This window comes from Taurulus bubalis (assembly GCF_910589615.1).
Source record: "Taurulus bubalis genome assembly, chromosome: 4".
NCBI lineage: Eukaryota > Metazoa > Chordata > Actinopteri > Perciformes > Cottidae > Taurulus > Taurulus bubalis.
The window spans coordinates 7991199-8012102 of NC_136592.1; the positions used below are offsets into that span (position 1 = coordinate 7991199).

The window sequence follows — 20904 nt, forward strand, 5'->3', positions numbered from 1 at the left end:
GTAACTCAATCCACCTCAGAGCCTACAGATTTAGCTGGACTGGAAATAGCTTCAGGGTGTGTTTGTTTGTGTGTGCGTGTGCTTGTATGAATTTAGTAGCACAACTCATCCCAGTATTAAAACAGTGCTTTACTTACATTTCTCAAATTAACATTTTTCATACCTTTCCCAACCACTGTAACATTTCCAAATGTGTTGATTTTGAATGTTTATGACAAACTGTTCCATGTCCTACTTCTTAAGCTAAATAAACTTGAAAAGGCCATTTGGATCAGCTGGAAAATGCATCGTCAGCAAGCTGAAAACAGGCTGGTTCTCTTCATGGTTCCCACAGGACAGCAACGCAAACATGTAGATCTGACAGAACATGATGCATCGCTATAGATTAAACTAGCCAACAGAAAATATAGGAGTTGAAAATATATTCAGTAGTAATATGCAACATACACGTTAATTAATGCAAAAGAGATATGGTATAGTAAAACACAGACAGGGAATATTTTACCTCAGAATGAGTACTTGATAGTTAAAGTACATTTTGCTGATAATATTACATTACATTTCATTTTATACTATGTGTGGTTCAACAATAATACTTACATACTTTTACTGAAGTAAGATTTTGAATGTAGGACCTTTTCTTTTGGGATATTTTCAGAGTGTGGTATTAGTACGAGTAGTAATACAACATTTTTAGACAGAGAACAGGTGCACTCATTGAGAGCACCTGTCTAAGTAAAAAAGGTCAAACATGAAGGCTATGTAAGTATTTGTTGTTTACTATATTCACCGTTTAATAAAATACCAGCCTGACAAACAACAACAACAACAAACTGGCTATTACAGTTTGTGAAGAACCGTTAATTATTGCTTCCTTTCTAGCTGGACAGGTTATTGTAGAACCACACAGAGTATAAATTGAAATCCACTACAGTTGATGTCAGAGAGGAAGTCATAGCCTTCTACTAGTTCCTATGCCTACTGTGCGATGAACCATAATTTCCTCTTATTTCTGTTTCCTGTAATAGTTTTATTGTTAAATCAAGAAGTGAACACCCAGTAATACAATGAAAAAAGTGTTTTACATGACATACAGCACATATAGAATGAGCGTGAGAGTCAGATAACATCACTTGTCTTCTTACTTTCATTAGTGAGACCTTTGCTGCTTTTAGTGAATGATCACAAGTAGAAAAGGTACAGAAACAGATGAGCTCTCTCCTCAAGTTCTGTTTTCTAACAAAACAAAAAATCATACATTGAGTCGCCGATTTCATTTAAGATTTATTAATCTTTGTTCACTTCCTCTTCTGACATCAGTTCCACATCCATCACGGTGTCAGTGAAGTCTCAGTTCTACTTCCCTCTCCGTTCATGCAAAGCGGAAGCACAAACACACGTTTAAATCCCAGCACGTTCCCTGGTGTCGGCTTCAGTCTTTTGCTTTGTCAGCCGCGAACACTGGCAGCACCATGGATCTGGAGGTGGGTGACAAAATCGTTACCACTGAGCACCGCTATATGTGAGATGCTTTTTAAAAGACGTGATTGTGTAAATTGTGTTAAGTTTGTCTATTTGTCCGTAAACTTAAGGATTCTGTGGTTAAGGGAGGCGTGCTGATCGCCCACCACGTCCACGAGGGAAAGCACCAGTACGAAGTGGAGAATGTGAAGTACAAGAAAGCGTCCGATAAAGCGTTCGTCAGGTATAGATCAGTGTTGAACAGACTTTTTGTTTTTGACTATGAAAAAAACCACACAAAAAGAGTAGGACTGATTTTTTTATTTGGAAAGCACTCATAAATAAATCGAAAAATAAAAAAACACCCTAATAAAGTATATGCCTTATATGTTTTTTTAATGTTTTTTTTCAGGAGAGGAGACAAGCTGATGCAGATAAACGGCATGGACCTGCAGGATCTCACGCCTGAGGAGTTGGCACAGTCGTTAGCTACAGATAATCCGATGCTGGTGAGGTCATGGGTTGACACACTCTTGCACATCGAACACCAACAAGGGAGAGTGTTGTCACTCATTAACTCATTATTTCAGTGGAATAATCCACCGGGCCAGACTCTTACATTGTTATACAATATAAATGTTGTTATTCTACATATACATGTGGTTGTCATAATTCACATGCAACATTATTTAACGTTAAGTCTTTTCACGATAGTAATTGTACCTGTTTTTATCCTGTTGTGATTGAGATATACGAAGACATGAAAAGGGAAGTTGTCACACAGCCAATACTAGACACAAAGTTTGAGACTTTGACACAAAAAGTAAATACCTCCTCTCTCCCCGTCCCTGCGGTCTTTAGACGGTGCACAAGGCCAGTGGGAGCAGGCCTTCCCACACTGAGCAGGTCTTCCCAGCCGAGGACACTTTACATCCCTTCTCCAAGGAATCCACAGTGCTCAGTTTCAGCATGGAGATGAGGAGGGTGGAAGACCTGCAGCAGAATGAAGTGGGGCAGGAGGCAGAGAGAGAGGAGGACGGGGGTTATGAGGAGGATGCTTGCCAACCTGAGAACAAGGAGAATGGGGAGAGGGGGGATCTGCTCATCATATCTATGAAGAAGACCAGCATCTCCGTGGTGAGCGGGAGGGGCTGCGACAGCCAGAGCCCCTGTCAGGGATGCAATGGGACAGGATGTATCTTTAATGACGTTGTCATGGTGTCAGAATCCAGCGAGGTGATGCTTGGTAAGTAAGTTGTGTTTTTGTCTCCGATCTTCCCTTCTATCCGTCTAATTTGTTCTACAATTTAATATATAGTTATACAGATAGCCTCATTGAGATCAGGATCTTGTTTTCAACAGAGGAAAGAAAGAAATACACAATACAGTCCAGAGACAACTATGGATCTCCAAAGATTTTCATTTGGAATTCAGGAAAACTGGAGGATTAAGTTCTCCTGTATTGTTTTTTGTAAGCTAAATAACCCATCTCACTAAAAGTTGTCAGAAGTTAGAAATAAATCTGATCAGAGAGCAGAGACATGTGCAGTGCAACTCCCTTCTATTGGTAAAACCTATTCATACACAGATCACATAGGAAGTGAGAGATGAATCACCCTCGATCTTGTTTTTCGCACAAAGGGGTTTTGAACTATGAACTACATGCCCTTTGTTTGATTGTTCCCTCCCTGTGTTCAGTTCCAAGAGGAGGTGGAAGTTTCAGGCAGCAAAAGTCGTTGAACACTCCAATCGAACATTTTCCGTCTCAACTATACCTCAGAGCTCTCTGCTCACAGAAGGCTGTATATGCTTTAGAGAACCCAGGTTTGTTATTCAGAGCAGCACGGCACCTATACATTTACAGTAATCACAAATGTTGTTTTTGATTTCAGTTTTCAATTGATTAGTGAAATTTCTTTCTTTGTTTGCATTTGTTTCGTGTCCAGAGGAGATGACCATCTACTACTACAAGTCAACCAGTTTATCCGCCTCAGGACAGCCAGTGGTCCTGAACTTTAGCAAGTCCAACTGCTTCGTCAGGTGCTTCAAGGAAGGGGACAGGGTGTTCCTACAAGTGGAGGTAATAACTGTTACTGTGTGAGTTCATGTACACATAGTTAGATTCAAGATGCATCGACCTTGCTTTTGCTCTAGCGACCAACAGGTTGACACTTTAACATGGACTACTATGAAGTTTGGCATTTATGGTGAGGTTAACATGTGTGGTTTTGAGTGAAATTTCTCGATAAACTATTGGTTGGATTGCCATTCATGTTCCCCAGGATGCTTTTTTTTTAAGATAGCAACACAAGAAAAAGAGGGAAGTGGTTACTCTCAGAAACAGCTAGAAATCAAATAATTTCCCCTTAAGTTTGCATTCTTTAAAGTCACATAATGTCATTAAAACGCCCCTCATCCGATTTAATGTACAACAACATGTGTCTGTCTATCAGGCTATATCCATGTTTTATTACTAATTAGGTTAAGACAAGTGCATTTGGTGAATTAGGATCTACATATCATTTAAAACCCAAAGTGTAGGATTGGGAACTTGATCGGATTTAGGCTACCTGTCAGTAACTACATCAATAACATTGCTCAGAGTGGTAAAGCTAGCATGTTAATGTTTGCAGGTATAATGTTTACCCACCATCTTGCTGATGACACTTACATACTTTTACTGAAGTAAGGTTTTGAATGTAGGACATTGCTAATATTGGCTAAAAAGGACTAAACCCAAAGTTCAGCTGAGGCTGATGGGAATGTCATCAGTTATTATGAACATGTATTTGGTCACCACCTCACTGCCAGGATGTGAAAGAGCCATCTGGGCCCTATTTCTCGTACCTGGCTAAACAAAGTCAAGCAAATGTCCTAATCTCCAGCTTAAATTAGCGAGATGATTGACATCAGGCTATCTGGGTTTCTTCACGGCTGATCCGCGCTGAAACGGTCTCGTTAATTCTAGCCAGACCTCAGTCGTCTGGATAAACCCGCTCCTCTTCAGAAGGGGTAATAATGGAGCACTGACACCACGATGTTCTAGCAGTACAATGGCAAATAAACTCAGAGGAACCTCTTTTTATTTCTCTAATGAGAAGCAGGAGATGATCATGAAGGCACATGAGGAAGTCAATACCGTAGTCATTCACAGCAAACGCTTTGCGAATATTCCAACGTTTTTGCAACTTTGTTGTTGTGAACGCAACTTTAACACCTGCCCCCGCTGCGAGATATAAGCGTCGCAAATATATCAGACAAGTTAAATACGTCAGTGTTGGGAAAATGTATCGGCTAATTTGAAGTGCTTCATCACCCAAATCAATCAGATTATATTTACGAATAAATATATACTTATGAGGATATATATACTGTATGCACGTATGAATCATGTACTATATATGTGTATATGAGTTTGAATATGTGTATGGGCGGATCAGTATGTATGTATTATTCATAATCAGAAATTCAATCAATTGAAGCAGTGAAAACAAATTGTGTGTGATTCTCTGTATTCTCATCACGATCACCTTAATCATGTTCTACAATAATGATATTTATGGTGTACTAATAAAACTGTCATATAATTATGAGTGCTTTCAACACATCCATAAGTTTCTTAAGAGCTAAATAAACTTAAGAACAGCGGCATGCAGCGGCTGACAGTCTGTGTCTGAGACGGGCGATCAGCTGCGCCTGTGGTGATCAATGTCCGCGGCTCGAGAAGCTTTCGTAAATAAATTATTTCTTGCCGGCAAAATCTATATCGCCGCGTACAGGAAGTCATGAGGATGTAAAGGATGGATCCTGGCGATCTGAAAGAACTCTCTCCCTATAAAACTAATATAACTAATATCGCTCCTTCATCAATGAGGAAGGGAGCTGCCTTTTTTGTCCGTGGGAGTGTCCAGCTTATCCAGTGAAGTTCAGTAAGCCTGCCCGGGAGCAGGTTTAAATTTTTGGATGTGTTGCTATGGTGATTAATCTAAGCTTGCTTCGAGAAACCGAGAAAGCCAGACCTACGTCATCTTATCCTGACAATTAGCCCGCTAACTCAGTAAGCCAGGTACGAGAAATAGGGCCCTGATGTCCACATCTTTGTTGTTGCTGCAGACTTGCGAGAAGCAGAGGCTGAAGAAGATCTCCAAGAACGACGAGGGCGCCCTCTCCTTCGTCTTCTACATGAAGTCCGGGGGGACTAAACAGCGGACGTTTGAGTCAGCGCTGCACGGCGGCTGGTTCATCCAAATAAACGCCACCAACATAGCGGCAATGGCAAACCTGAAAGAAGGGACGGGAGACGAATCGTTCCTCTTCATCATTCAGACTTGAGGCCAGACTCACTTTCCTCAGACCTCATGATTACCATTCAAAATTCACAAGCCGGATTTTCTTTGGGACTTGATATTAAACAAAGGAAAAACATGAGAGGAGCTCTTTTGTTTGACCCACCTGGACCTGTGACAGAAAACTCACGTCACTGCGTCAAATTCTGCTAATGCAGAAGTGCGTAGATATGTATCATACGACTGTATCTCTAATAAAAAAATGTTTTGTGTGCGTGTAAGCATTTGTTGTTGTTTACGGTGGCCTTTCAAGCTGATTGTTGTTATTGTTTTTTTACAAGTGTTATTTTGTGTTCAGTGAATGTAAATTTGATTAAACCATTTTTATATTCAAAATAAAGGTGATTTGTTTATTTAACACTTTTTGATATACATTAATAAAGAAATGTTGTGAGCACAATTTCAAATAATTTAAAAATACACATAATACAAGGTAAATGTCCATTATTAATAAAAAAACTATACTCAAAATAGCACAGTCAAGGCACCCTAAGTGAAGTTGTACTACTATATTACTTATGCACTTATAGTAAGTATAATATTAAAAGTGTGTCAAAAAAAACACACTGAATAGATTTACATGGAGGTATATTTGCTATACTAAAATTACCTGCAATCAAATTATAATGTTTTACAATGGTATTCACTACAAAATAACCTGACAAACTAAAACGTATAACACGTAAACACATTTTGCAGAATGTAGATGTTTGATGAGAGCTCTGAAGACACTTTCCTCCTGTTCTTCACTGGACTCAGAAACCAGTTTGTTCATCGCCATTGTCCTCAAAGGCTTTGTTAATTTCTCCATCAATGGTCGTATCGTAAGGATTCTCCGTGGATGTCTTTGTAGCTTTCCTACAAACACGCAAGAAACACACAGTTATGTCTCATAGTTATGGAAGTAAACTGGCCCAACACTGCAGAAACGGAAGTTGCCAAAAACTTACTTCTTGCGCTCTTTGATACCGGAGATGACAAGATAGAGGCCCGCTAACACCACAACTCCCATGACCACCCCGAACACCACCAGCCACACCTCCACCGGCTGCTCCACGTTAGGGGCGAGCGTTGTTGGGATACCCACGAATTCCAGCGTCTTGTCATCCAATTGGAAGGCATCGTTGATTCGGCCTCGACTTAACCTGTGATCAATATCCAAATGGGTTCATCATTGCTCACACTTATCAACTGTCTCTCTGGAAAGGTCACACTGAGTTGATTAAAGCTATTATAGCAATCTAACTGGAATCTAACAGGCCCTGAGGCTTTTAACAAAGTTGTCATGGTAATGCTCGGCTAATTGTCTGAGAATCATGTAGCTTTGTACAAAATTATATTTCAATCTGTTGAGAGTTGAACATTAACCTGTTGGTGGCGCTAGAAGAAACATCAGAGGATCGCAAAGTCGTTAGGATTCATCGTCTGGGCACAAGTACCATATAGTACCGATAGTTGTTGAGCTACTTGAGTCTGGGACAAAGCGGTGGTCGGACACGGCGTCATAACTCGACTGTTACAGCTGCTCGTACGTGTTATATGTTTTGGAACATGCCACATGTGATCAAAATACACTTGTCACGTGTTGAATGAAGCTTGTGCCTCACCGTATGGCAGCCTCCACATCCCATTTTGGGATGTGCGTGGTGGGACTCGCTGGGTTGCTGACCAAAATGTAGAAGGAGATCCTGGGAGTCTCGTTATAGACGATGACGTTCTCTGCTCTGCCGGTACAAACCAAGAAAAGCTCTCAAACAGATGTTTTAGATAGTCAGATGAAAACAAAGCATAAAGTATCTTCATATATTTGTGGTCTCAGGATGGTACTGACGTGAAGACGAGGGTCTCGTTCCTTTGGCTGTAGTACTGCCTCATAGCGTATGCAATGTTGGCCTTGAACAGGTACAGCTCGTTGGTGTTCCAAGAATACTGAAACACATTTCAGTTGATTAATATTTGCCAGCATATCAAACCGACTGAAGTTCACTTCAAAGGTGCAAAATACACTTCATGTGTAGTCAGCTATTGCAACCCTTATACTCAAATAACTATTCTGGTAATGATTAATAATACTCACAGCATCATCCCCCATGGCAGCCTTCAAACTGAGCCTCACTTTAATGGCATTAACTGAATCTGTAAAAATAAGGAAAAAAAGTTCAGTTTGAGAAATAAATGTCATCAAATCTTCACCAAACACGACACATAACACATTTGGCGTGTTTTGGCCTCTATTTGTCAAAAACATTGTGTTGCCTAATGCGCTTAAGCTGCCATAACCTTTGAATGCATCCGCCAATAGCAACCAATGCGTCACTTGTACAGAAAGGGACGGCGAGCAGATCCATACAATGTGATGCAATAGGGGGAACTACAGTAAAACTTGGTGCATACAAGCGCATGGACAAGTAAAGAGTACAAATTCAAGCAAGTTGCACTCACAACCATTTTCTTCAAGAAATACGCATTTTAGTAATGTGGCAATGCGGTTTGCTCATGCAAATATTTGTCATGAAAACAGTAGTGACTTAAGTCTGTGTTTTTTTCTGCTTCCTTAAAAATGCCCTCAGGGATTTTTGTTTTGTTACTTCAGTAACATTTCATCAGAAGTAACATAAAAAGTCTTAGTTATTACGTAATGGTGACAGAGTTTTATATGCCTCTGGCAAAGCTTTCAAATCTATCAAAAACTGTTAAAACTACTGTGTTTGGTGTGGACTTTAATGCTACATAAACCCCACATGGCAGGATAGACACACTCAACCCAGATTGTATAGAAGGGAAGCTTAAAGGAGTAGCTCTGCATTTTGGGCACTATATGCTTAATTACTGTTTTGCTAAGAGTAAAATTTGAAGATTTATACAAATCTTTACAATGAATACAAAGCTTGAAAGAGTTATCTTAGCTTTGCATAGAAAATGAAACAGGTGGAAACTCCTAACCTGGCTCTGTCCAAAGGCCATAAAATCCACCTCCCAGCAACTTTAAAACGTACTAACGAACACATCATATCTGCTTTGTACAAAAACAACTCATTGTGGATTTAATGGGGGTAATGTGTCGACTATGATTAAGGTATGGAAGACAATGGCTGCCCTGAAAATGTCCTGGTGAGGACAAGACTACGTTTTTTGTTTTGTACAAATTAAACAAATAAGCTCTGATGTGTTCATTAGTGAGCTGTAGAGGTGCTGGTATGTCGAGCTAGCTGCTCCAGCCGGCTGCTGGTGGTAGCATCATTATCTACCATAGCTGTCGACAAGAAAGCCAAGAAGCTAATCACCCAAAGTGTCAAACTATTACTTTAATAAAATAGTTTTTTACTTCAGAAGTGATAATAATCTTCAATGTGAGTATCGTTTGCACTCACATGGATCTATTGAAGTCTTCCAGCCTACAGTCCTTTGGTGTTTCTTGTTCTCTGCCTGCAGCCATTCATGCAGCTTTTGGAAATAATCCAACAGAGGGCGGGAGTCCATCCGAACATCACCGGATATCGTGTCCAAAGCCCTGGTCCAGGACTGGGACCTTCCCAGCTCCAACATATTCCTAAAAGGAAACATTGATGATGCATTACTGTTGCATTTCACAGGGACAAACAAAACAGCAACAATGGATTCTGTGACAGACTTAGAGGAGCAGGAAGTCGATTGTACCTCAGTTTGGTTCCTGCTGCTGTAGAATTAGTAATGTCACATGTAGACAAAGGCCCTGTATGACCAGCTGCATCGCAGAGCGCTTTCTGGAACTGGAACTGGTAGATGGTTCTGGTGAAGTACCTGTATTCACAACCAGCAGCACACACATACACACAAACTTAGATCTCTCTCATGGCTTTACTTCTCAGCTACTCCGTCTTGTTTGCAAAAATACGTTTCAATTAAAGCGTTCTTGACATGCAGTTTTGTTGTATGGGAACGTAATTTCTAGGACGCCAGGCTACTTTGGACTCCAGTGAAAGATGTAATTGTTTTCACATTTCCTTGTTCACTCTGCTTTATGAGAACGCGAGTGGTGAGGTCATGAATAATCTTAAAATGAACTAGAAACAGGTGTCATTACATATACATTTAATCTGAGATTATGCTTTACAGTAAGTAGCTTTTTAGGGGAGGCCGGTTTGCAGGATTCTGGGCAAAGCTGATTTGTATAATAAAAAACTAGAACGCATAACACATTTATTTTTGACAAAAACAAAAAACGTTCTAAAGGAGCTTGATTTTAAAAAAAAATCTTAAACCAAAACATTTTCTTGAAATGTGTTAAAACTTTTTTAATTCATCTTGAGAACCAAAACACAGACAGAACACTCGTTAACTGATTTTGAGAAAGTAAAGATTCCGAGTGTCTGAAGATTGTTATTATATTACCAGCTTTTATTTCACAGCACAGCTTTACAGCGGGAGTGTTACCTGATGAAAGAGTAGTCTCCAGATACATGGAACAGAGCAGGCGGGTCGCAGTAGGTCTCGTCCCTCGGCACCGGCTCCACCACCCCCACCAGCTCCCTCCTGTCAGACACCAGAGAGTCAGCTGACGCAGACCCGCAATGCAACCGCAGCCAAGCAGCCGCCGAGGCCACACAACATGAAAAGCGACAACACTTGCCTGCAGTGTGTCCACCTCAGATTTCATCAGCAGGTTTATATACAATTTACCCGTGAATTTTTACAGGCTGCATAAATCAATGGAATATTTGCGGACACCTCATATGAGTCTCTGCTTACTTCATCTCCCACCAGCGCTCCATCCAATCATCCTTGGTGATGTTCCCCGCAAACACCTGCCACCTCCACTCCTCCAGCATGTAGGTGAACGGCAGCGTGGCCACGATGGTGAGCGCCTGCTTCAGCAAGAAGTTGATCTCCGTTTCTGCGAGCCAAATAAACACCAAACATGTCATGAAGTAGGAAGTGAAAAGGCTCAGGAAGCTGGTCTGAACAGTTTTTGCAGAGAAATAATATTGGTTTCTGGGACATTTTCTGTGTTCAGCCCTCTGTGTTTGATATGCTGTTTATGACATGCATGTCAGACTCTGTGAGTAAAGTACACGAGAGTTTGTGTAACAGTGAGCAGGAGGCCCAAGGTCGTGTTCTGCTTGATTAACTGGTTTCACTGCAGTAAACAGGTGAATGCAGGTGTGACACGGTCTGTCCTGGTGGCCCCAGCGGTGCTGAAGCTATTTTTATCCTACGTGCCAATTGAGGGCAGCAACCCAGAGACACATTAGTCATACCTGCTCTGGTTTGTTCAGAACTCAGTTCAGTCCGTTTGTTCCATCACCGTCGGGTGAAAACCGAAGTGTGTGAAAAATTAAAGTGTCTTGAATCTCATCTGGGCTGTATCCGGATACGAGACACTTGTAAATGGAGGCCATAGTCATTTCATCCATTGTTATTACAAAAGCATTGATTAAAGCAGCTGTTGTGTTTTGGAGAAGCAAACCTTCCTTTGGTTTGATAATTGTCAGTGTTATGTATAATTAATAGTACCATTGTCATAAATGAAGTCAACCGGCAGGAGATTCAGGCTCTGCAGGTGGTTGGGCGTTGCAGCAGAGAGGGACATGATTTCTCCCACCGCCTCGTGGAAACCCTCGTTGGCGCCGTCCCTCAGGAGGTAGGACAGGCTACGGTAAGCCATCTGGTACTGGTTGTGACCCATCTCATGGTGCACTGTGAGGAAGTCGTCCATGTTGACCTTGGTGCACATTTTGATCCTGGAGACATTACAGGCATAATGTGGGGATGAAGGCATGGCACGATGCCATATCAGATACACACACCAATAAAAGAACTTGGGCAATCACCGTTTCTGATGAGTCAGACACTGAAAATATGTTTTGACAACATAGAGACTTTAGTTATCTTTATCAGCAGGAAAGAATGACTCAGAGATTAATATACATTGTTGTTCCAGCATGTTCATATTTATGGCTCTCATGTACTGATCTATAATTAGATAAGTCTTCTCAACACGGCACACAAAACCCATTTAAATCCTTTGGACAAAGAGCTGCTTGTGTTGAGGTAAACTGTCCCAATTGTACGCTTTTTGAACATGTACAGCTCTTACTATGTGCATGTCTGTGGGTCTCCCTACCTAAAGTCCTCTCTGTTTCCCATGTCCCAGGCTGTGGGGTGACAGACCACCTGGCGTCCGTCCGTAGGCTTCACCAGCATGGAGTTCTCCCAGAAGTTTGGGAACATCTCGTAGAGGCCCACAGACATGAAGAACTTCTCTGCTTCCTGGAAAAGCTGCTGCTCAGTCCAGCCCTGAAAGCCAAATTGACATTTGATGGACGATTACTTTTCCAATAGAGATTTTAGTGTCTTATAAGACATACATTTTAACAACACAGAATATCAGAATCAACTAAGTTGTACTGAACCTTCTCCTCCATGGTTTTGCTGACATCAATATCTGGTTTACCCGGGTAGGGGACTGTCAGAGGGTACAGGTTGGTCCAGAATCTTCCCCACATGTCACCTGAACAATCAACACATAAGGTAATTCTTTCTAACTGTAGTCATCAAAGGAGACACTGAGCTATTCTTCCTACAGTAGACCAGCTAATTTCAGCTGAACACCGAATATATCCATTATGTCACAAAAGTTGCATTTCTTTTTCCTTTTTCTTTTTCCCTGTATTGTAAAGTTCACTTCAAAACAAAATCTGAAATATGTACATATCCGCTTACCTGTAGTGCTATTTATCAGTCAAGATAACTCAAGATAATCCACATAACTATTTATTTCGACCATAGTTCACACATGAAGCTGTCATGATTTCTGGAGACATTGCTGTTGAGTTTTTCAAATGTATTTTTTTGGCGCTTTGAGCACCACAAGCCAAGCGCCATGTAGTCCCATTATATTGGAGAGATGATGGAAAGAGACATCTCTACAGCCCATATCTCAAAAACTAGGCAACTCTCAGCAAAACAATCCAAATAAAAAAAACGAGCCGTTAATAGAAACATTCATGTCCATTCAAATCCTCTTGCTGTGAGGATGCATTCTTACTATAGTGACATCTATTGCCCCGTTAAATCATGTTATAAGGTGATTTATGATTATGATATTATTAAACACCCTGAGTTACAGTACAGATTTGTTGTTCCATGTTGGACTTTACAACTTGCTCTATTATACGACACATTTTTAGGACATACCCAACAGGTGGGCTGGCAGAGGTCCTTCTGAATCAATGTGTCCTTCGTAGACGCCCATAAGCTTGGCTCGCACATAGGCATGCAGCTCCTTGTATAAGGGCATGATCTGAAAAGAAAAAACACTTGTTGTCAATTACTCCACACAATCAAAAACAAACGGTCCATTCCTCCTCTCATCATTACGGTAGGTGCTCTGACACACGAGGCATTCGATCCACTGGCATTAGACGCACCTCTTTGTAGACGGAACGGACATCCTCCATCAGCTCGTCTCTGGTGTACTTGTACCGAACGTCCTCCTCAATGGTCTCATAGTTATATCTCCAGTAAGCTCCATAGTCTTTAAAACCTGTCAGAGTGGGAGTCAGAGAGGATCCGATCAAGACACATTTCAGATTACAATACATGAGTTAGAGGTTATGCTATGGCAACACTCAGCTGTTTGTCAACTTGTGTTACAAGAAGCTCTTGGAAGGACCGTCATGTATAATCACTGAACACTATCAGCTCTGTGTTTGGCTTACACACAATCTAGAGTATTAGATTAACCATAGAGTTCAAAACATATAGTCTACTTGCCAAAGTATTTCCACTTTATGATATGAAAGTGTGGTCATTAGTTAAGCCCTATGCCGTTTCCATCCAGACTTAGCAAGAGCTTGCCACACTCACACATTAAAAACATTATACGGCAGTGGCATGTATTCTTTTTTAGCTGCGTCACCGTTTAGTTCGGAGGCTTCATTCTTCAGATCCACGTAGTCTTCGTAGAGAGGCCTCATCTTCTTCCCCACCTCTCTCCTCCAGCCCTCCCACACATGCAGACGCTCAGAGTAGTCCTTGCTGTTGGCCATTACATGCTCCAGGCCTGAAAACAGAGGAGCACGCAAGTCAGTGTTCATTGATCCAATGAAGACATGTTTGCCTTTTTATCAAGTAAAAAAAAAGGGGGGAAAGTTACAATGTCCTGCATTATTACAGTTTTTATTGTAAATCCCAAACTGAAAAGTAAATAGTATAGCTATCAGATAATTATAGTGCAGTGGAAAGTACAATATTTGGCTCCAAAATGTAGTGGAGTAGAAGTATAAAGTGTCATTAAATAGATAATAGTCATGGAAAGTAAAAGTACTTTGACATTGTAATTGTTTAAGTATACTTTCCACCACTGAAAAGATGCAGGTGTGATTGAATATTTGTCCTGTTGGTTGTTCAAAATGAAAGCATTAAACAGTATAAAAGTGGTCATTACATAATTTCCAGAATGCATTACAGTATCTGAACTGTCATAGAAGACATTTTCCTTTTCTCAATGACTTTGTTAATTATAAACTGCCACGTCGCCATAACCGCTCCTTACAAACAGAGTCGTACCTGGCTCCAAAGTCTGGCAGTTAAGGGGGTCGTCCATGAGGCACACCGTCGCCGTGCTGTAGATTGTACTCATTTCACTCATGATCTTACTGAGCTATGAACAAAAGGAGGAAATGTTTAGGTTGATGAAGCGCTGAAGAAGTAGTCCAGAAGACGAGTCTTTGCAGCTTTAAAACATAAAACGTCAACCACAAACTGGAACAAGTTTTGGGATATTGGAAAAAATGGGTTACATACGTAACACCCAATAGGCCTGATTTTGTTTTCATGGATCAATGAATGTGCAATAGAGAACAGATCACTCCTTAGTTATACATTGTTTTTCTTTTTGTTCTTTGTTTCATTCTGTTTCTTTTTGTTGTTTGTTCTGTTTTTCACCCCTTGTTCTATATGTGTATAACTAATATGAGTATCATCGGGAAAGTCAATTGTCTAAAAAACATCTGTAAATGTCTGATTGATGCCTACTACCAATAAAAAAAAGAATGAAAAAAAGTAAGTCTTACATGTGCAGCTTTATCGGCGGATAGGGCACCAGCGCCTTTGTCTTGTAGGGAGATGAGCTGTAATTTGATTTCTGTATCATTGATCTGCTCGATGGGGAACTGCCGGGACTCATCTGACATATTGGTGTAGAAATTCCCCCAGATTTGCCCCTCCTTTGACTGGGTAGAATGAAAAGAGACACGTCAAAACACATGTCAGTGTACAGCAGCTCCACCATCTGTATTTGAAAAAGGTCTCTGAATGCTCACCAGCCTGTCTGAGTTCTCCATGGTGATGTTGGTGTTGTAGGCCCAGGATGCCAGCGAGTACTGGTACATACGCCGGGTGGCCTCCTCGTCGAACCTCCGCAGGAACACCTTCGCCTTGTTCTCCACATCTGACTGAGCAGAGACAGCACAGGACACAGCCAGCAGCACCACGAGAACCCGAGCAGACATCTTGGCTGCTTCAGCTCCCTCCACCCAAACACGAACTGTGAGAAGGAGCGACGCTGCGCTCTGTTATACAGTTTCAACCGCCGTCTGCGCTGCCTTGGCCTTTGGACAGCAGAGCTGTAACTGAGGGTGTATCTGAGTTTTTATTTGCAGATAGGACATCGCTGGGCTGCGTTCACATAAGGGGGAGAGTCTGTGATACATGATCAATTTTCAAAACATGGATCTCTTTGGAAAGCTCTACAGGTAGTTTTGAGTTAGTTGTTATGTTTATGGTTGAGCAAATAAAAAGGTCTCTGTCTGTTTCCTATAAGCGCGTCAACAAGATAACACATTAATCAAAATCTTTTGGCATAAATTGAAAAGCCTGCTGCTATGAACAAGAAAGCACGAGGACCAATCTCCACATTAGCATAAAATGAATAAACATTTGTCCCTTTTCAGTACATAAAAAAAAGTTAAAATAAAAATGTTATATATCTTCTTAAAACTTTAAATTGAAAATGATTTACTTTGTATTGCTCGTTTTTGAAAGGTTCCATAAAAATAAAGTGTTCATTATCACTATCAATACTTTACAAGATAGTTGAGGTAAATGTGTTGGGCTCCTAGTTTTTTCGACTGATTTCCTTACTGAAGTGTAATTTCTTAAACAAACATGACCTTCTGAGGAGAAAAGTCAAGGAAACAGGAAACAATAGAATTAGACGAGGATCCAACCTTCTTATTGGGTTGGTGGTGGATTTCCCAGCACCTGATGAAACGCAAGTCACGCACTGTTAGGCCGTAAAAGCTGATAAGAAATCAGCCAGGAGGGCAAGGTTTATTATTTGGAATCATCACCAACACCAGAAGACTCTTTCTCTGCAACAAATCGAGCAATAACATACTAAAACATCCGTTAAATAAAGACATGACAATAAATCTGAATTGTTTTTGAATCCAAGAAGAATCTCTCCTCAGGTTAGCACTTTATTTGTTAGCTTGACACTCATTAGGGCTCAGATTCAGGCTTGTTTTTTTTGGATGTCATCCATTCATTTATTTGTGCTTTTGAAGTCCCATGCTAATTAATCATGTTTCAACCAGAGCAGCAAATGCACTCAAAGGCAGTGCACCTGTTTTACACTAATGGGAACCTGAATATGATGCAACAGCACCGCCCTGTGGACACAGTCGGCTTTATCACATTGATTAAAGGATAGGTTCATGTTTTTCTGTCTGTCTCACTGTTAACTGCCCATGTGCAAATTCAAACTGTATTAGTTGCTTTTATTGTTATTCCTGTCTATGTCAGCTCTGAAGCATTCTCTTCTCTATGTGGTTTCAATGTAAGGGACAAAACAACTAGAAACTGTAGCTGTCACATGCATGTAGTGGAGTAAAAAGTAAAGTCACATATTAGCTTCGGAAATATTGTGGTGTAAAAGTAAAGTAGCATAACATGGAATCGTAAAAGTAACTTAAATTTGTACTTAAGTACAAAACTTTAAAAGAGTGGCAAAACTATGGTGTAAAATACTCTCGTACAAGGAAAGGGCCTGCATTTAAAATATTACTTTAAACACAAGTATGAACTGAAAAAAACTAACACAAGTACCATTGAGTCCGCAGGAGGGAATGGACCATGGAAAAGTTAACATTTGAGCCACATGAGGGAGCCTAAACGCTTGTATTGTTCTGATAATTGGAGCCTATACCTATGACATTGAGTCTCATATGAAAGGCTGGAGTACCTTCTGTTTGTTTTACTGATGAGAGCAAAACAGTGAGCGCCTAAATGCAATAAATTGGTCTCATTTATATAAGTATTTAGCATATGTTTTCAATAAAACATGCAAATAAAACATGTTGTGATTCTTCAAACGTGTATCTCTTCATATGGCTGGTTTACATGTTCAAGATCATATAAAGCGGTGTGGAAATGACAGGAAATATGATCACAAACGCACAAAGGCCTGATGTGAAGTAGGATGGGTTGTAAGAAGTTGCATCACATGGAAACACAAAATTGGACGTGAGTAAATGTACTGAGCTACATTGCTGCTGAGCTTTTGTGTCAGTTGACGAGAACGTTGTACTATTTGTTGTCACGCTTGTCTTCTCGGCAGCTCGGAGTGAAGTGCCTGACAGGTCACTGTCAATCTATGCCGCTTCAAATTTGCTGCCACAGCAAGTTTACTGCAGACATGTCTATATATACAGACTGAGCCTCCAGGCTATAGGATAATGACTGTGAATGAAAAACACAACAGCCTGGCTTAGCAACCTGGAAACTCACATTCAGCAAAAAAAAAAAAAAAAAAAAATCTGTTCACTGGACATTGTTCAGCTTCAGTGTGCTGAAGGTTCCTCTCCTGCTGGGTGAACTTTTCTGAGTTCACAGTTTTAAGGCTCAGTGTTCGATACAGTGAAGAGTGCATTGTATTATATTCTACTGGTTTATTCTGCAATACGTTGCATTAAATATCGGTTTGTCCTGTGTTGCCTTCTAATCATCTTCTAGGACGTTACGTTTCAAACTGAAGGACGGAGTAAAGGAAACATCTCCAAATCTTTGGGACTGAATAATATTGCAGTTTTTCATGATTAAAAGCACCACGCCACATTAAATCTGGTTATTTTTACCAGAGGTTTGGTCTATAACGATAACCAGCGGCTGGTGGCTCCAACGTGTTTAATCTCCAGTTTGACTTCAAACGGCTGACTTTAAAATGTGTGCTGCAGAAGATAATCCACATTGTTCATCTTCTTCAACAGAAAAACTAACTGATGACCACAACAACATTGTTTCCCCAAACTTGAGGTAGTTGACGTCCCCACATAGCGGCTATTATATCCAGCCGCTAACCTTAACTTTTACAATATTGACAGCAAAGATGATATTTTTATATCTTGCATATTATTATATGTTGACCCAGTGTTAACAGTTTTACACTCCAATCAAAAGTGTTTTCAACTTGTCTTTATCATCCTTAGTATTCTTTAGTGTCATTACTTTCAGATAAATCATGAGAAAGGGAAAGAAATACGCATAAAGAGGAGCTATCTGGTGTTTGTCATTTAAAAAAACAATTTCAACAATGCTGGGTTTATTTAGTCCAAGATATGCACCAATTCTTTAGAATCTAAATGTTGATAGTTGATTAGTGAAAGCCAGAAGAAACATCTATGCTCGTATTTAGTTGACATTGGCTTTTCTTCTTTATTGTTTGGGGTCCCAAAAAGTCACACTGGTTTATGTCTGTGTAAAATAATGAAAAATCAACCCTTCATTTACAATTTGATGGATATTTTCTCTTCCTTCTTCTGACCTCATTAACATGTGTGTGTGCAGTCTGTCGCGTGTTTGAGGTCAAAGAGGTCTAACTCCCTGTTGTGACCTCTCATGAACACATCCAATGTTTTACAGCTGGGGGTCTCTGAAAAACCAAACAGAAGTAAGGGGACTTGTTATTTTTTACATTTCATCGGTTTTAAAACATATTTCAAAAGCAATTATTCTCATAAAGTTGGAAAGTCATGCAGTATTAAGGTGGCAAAATAATGTGAAATATGTTTTTTCTTTGTTCCAGTAAAGAAAGGCCGGTGTTCTCATGGATTAAATGAAGTTCATTAATAAAAGACTACAGTTTCCACATCAAACTGGCTAATTAACTCCGAAAATCTTTAGACTGGTGTCATGAAGTTGACATTTCATTATTAATACCTGAAATTCTTCAGTTGAAGTTGTGCTTTGCTATCTGTTTATGCTTATAGATCAACCACTGTGCATACCTGCATCGGTCCAGGTGTTATCAGGTGCACAGGTTTGAGAGTGACCATGAATAGAAACATTTGTCTTTGTTTGAGTCCTCTGAGTTAGCGGATCCCCTTCAGGGTTACATGCTTGCTGTGAAGACGCTCCTCTGTCAGTGAGTCCTGACATGATGACAAACGTGTAGCTGCACTCCGGCTTTCATGGCCGCTCCCTGTCCACACACGTCCACATCTCCGGGTTTTACCTCAGTCTTCTCTCTCATCCTCTCAGCCTGCGCACTGCTCAGGCTACAGACAGGCTCCATCAATCCCCAGAAACATGAGCACACTAAAACCGGAAAAGCAAGGACGGACCTACAAAATAAAAGCTTATGGCGTGCAGGTTGAGCATGAAATACTATTAGTGTGTGTAACATTGGCCTTTAAAACACACTCTGTATGCTGCTGTTGTATGTTTCGTCGACGCCTATATTGTGTGTATGCCCCCTCTCTTCCGCAGACCTCCCCTCCATCGGTGTCTCTGTTCCTCCTGCTCGACCCAGCTGTTTGAGCTGAAGGTTTGGAGCGTTGCTTCCGTTTCGTTTTGGCTGGCTTGACGCTGCACGGAGGCAACCCATGATCGCAGACTCAACACGCATCCTCACACCACTGACCTGGGCTTAGCTGTGCCCTGCATGTGTGTGCATGTGTGTGCGTGTGTGAGCGGGAGTGTGAGCGATCCCCACGAACCAGCAGCAGGATGGAGGATCTCAAGGAGAATCTGGGAACTTTGGATTGACGCCCGGGGATAGCGCGCGGTCGGCCCGAACCTCATCGGGTTTCTCGTGGATTTATATATTTGGATGTTGTCTGTTTCCCCCTTTCCCCCTTTTCGTCTAGGCAGTGGGAATTTACACTTGGCTTACAACTCCTATTATTTCTGGCGTGCAAAATGCCATTCGCCAAACGGATTGCGGAGCCGCAGCTTCTGTGCAGGCACCCGATCCCCAACGATGAAGGTCTGCTTTTCGAGGACCTGTGTGCCATCAGCAACGTGGTTCTGTCCCGGACCTTGCGACAGCTGTCCGACCTGGCCCGGCACGCCTGCTCCTTATTTCAGGAGCTGGAGAACGACATCATCAGCACCAACCAGCGGGTCTGGGTCCTCCAGAACAAAATAGGCCACATACAGCAGACTACCAGTGCCCTAGACCCTAAAAAGGAGGCAGTGCGTAAGTAAACCACCACAAGTGTATGTGCCCCCCTCTGAAAAAAAAGAAGAAGAAGAAGAAAAAAAAAAACATGCCATGATTTACACCTGAGCAATGTGTGATTGTGTTGTTCTCCATGTATTCCCTACATGTGTGCCTTCATGCTCCGAAGGGCGCACGCCTCAAAATTATTTTTACCCAGCTGCACGCGCGCCCGCCTCAGACGCGGCCGCGCTCTCACCCCCCCCCCCCCCCCCCCCCCCCCCCCCTCATTGAGATGTGTCACACGGTTGCGTTTGCACATTTCACCACCCAGTAGATGCATTTTCACAGCGCGGGACGTGTTGACTGCTCGTTCATTTTGGCGGTCCAGACTCGGTGTGTGCGTGTGTGTCCGTCGACGACTGTGTGTGTGTGTGTGGGGACGGGGACGGGAACAGGGACGGGGGGGGGGGCTGTGTGTGTGTGTGTGTGTGTGTGTGTGTGTGTGTGTGTGTGTGTGTGTGTGTGTGTGTGTGTGTGTGTTCACAGGCGGGCACAGCGCGGAGGGGCGTGTGTTGCCGCTGCATTGGCTCAGCATCGCAGTCTCGTTACTGCGGGTAGCTCCCACCTGAAGCATGTTCAAGCGCTGTTTTCGGGGGCCACTAAAAAAAAAAC

At 41.5% G+C, this 20904-nt stretch overlaps 2 protein-coding genes across 2 annotated transcripts in view; one reads left to right on the forward strand and one right to left on the reverse strand.

Moving 5' to 3' along the window:
- Positions 1 to 6154: 6154 nt before the first annotated feature.
- Positions 6155 to 15301, reverse strand: ace2 (angiotensin I converting enzyme 2; the record flags this gene model as incomplete). Its single annotated transcript, XM_079217362.1, has 18 exons — positions 6155 to 6665; positions 6758 to 6952; positions 7415 to 7531; positions 7639 to 7736; positions 7885 to 7943; positions 9179 to 9357; positions 9465 to 9587; positions 10221 to 10319; positions 10536 to 10680; positions 11301 to 11527; positions 11911 to 12083; positions 12200 to 12297; positions 12984 to 13089; positions 13217 to 13332; positions 13708 to 13851; positions 14358 to 14451; positions 14864 to 15022; positions 15113 to 15301. 18 exons carry the CDS (start codon positions 15299 to 15301, stop codon positions 6563 to 6565), a joined length of 2424 nt encoding a protein of 807 aa, XP_079073488.1. The 3' UTR covers positions 6155 to 6562.
- Positions 15302 to 19988: 4687 nt separating this feature from the next.
- Positions 19989 to 20904, forward strand: part of nhsb (Nance-Horan syndrome b (congenital cataracts and dental anomalies)) — a gene marked incomplete at both ends in the record, with an annotated part of 48389 nt that continues 47473 nt past the window's right edge. Inside the window, one exon of the mRNA XM_079216460.1 lies at positions 19989 to 20268. Within this exon, the coding sequence (XP_079072586.1) occupies positions 19989 to 20268 (280 nt within the window). The remainder of the gene's footprint in view (positions 20269 to 20904) is intronic.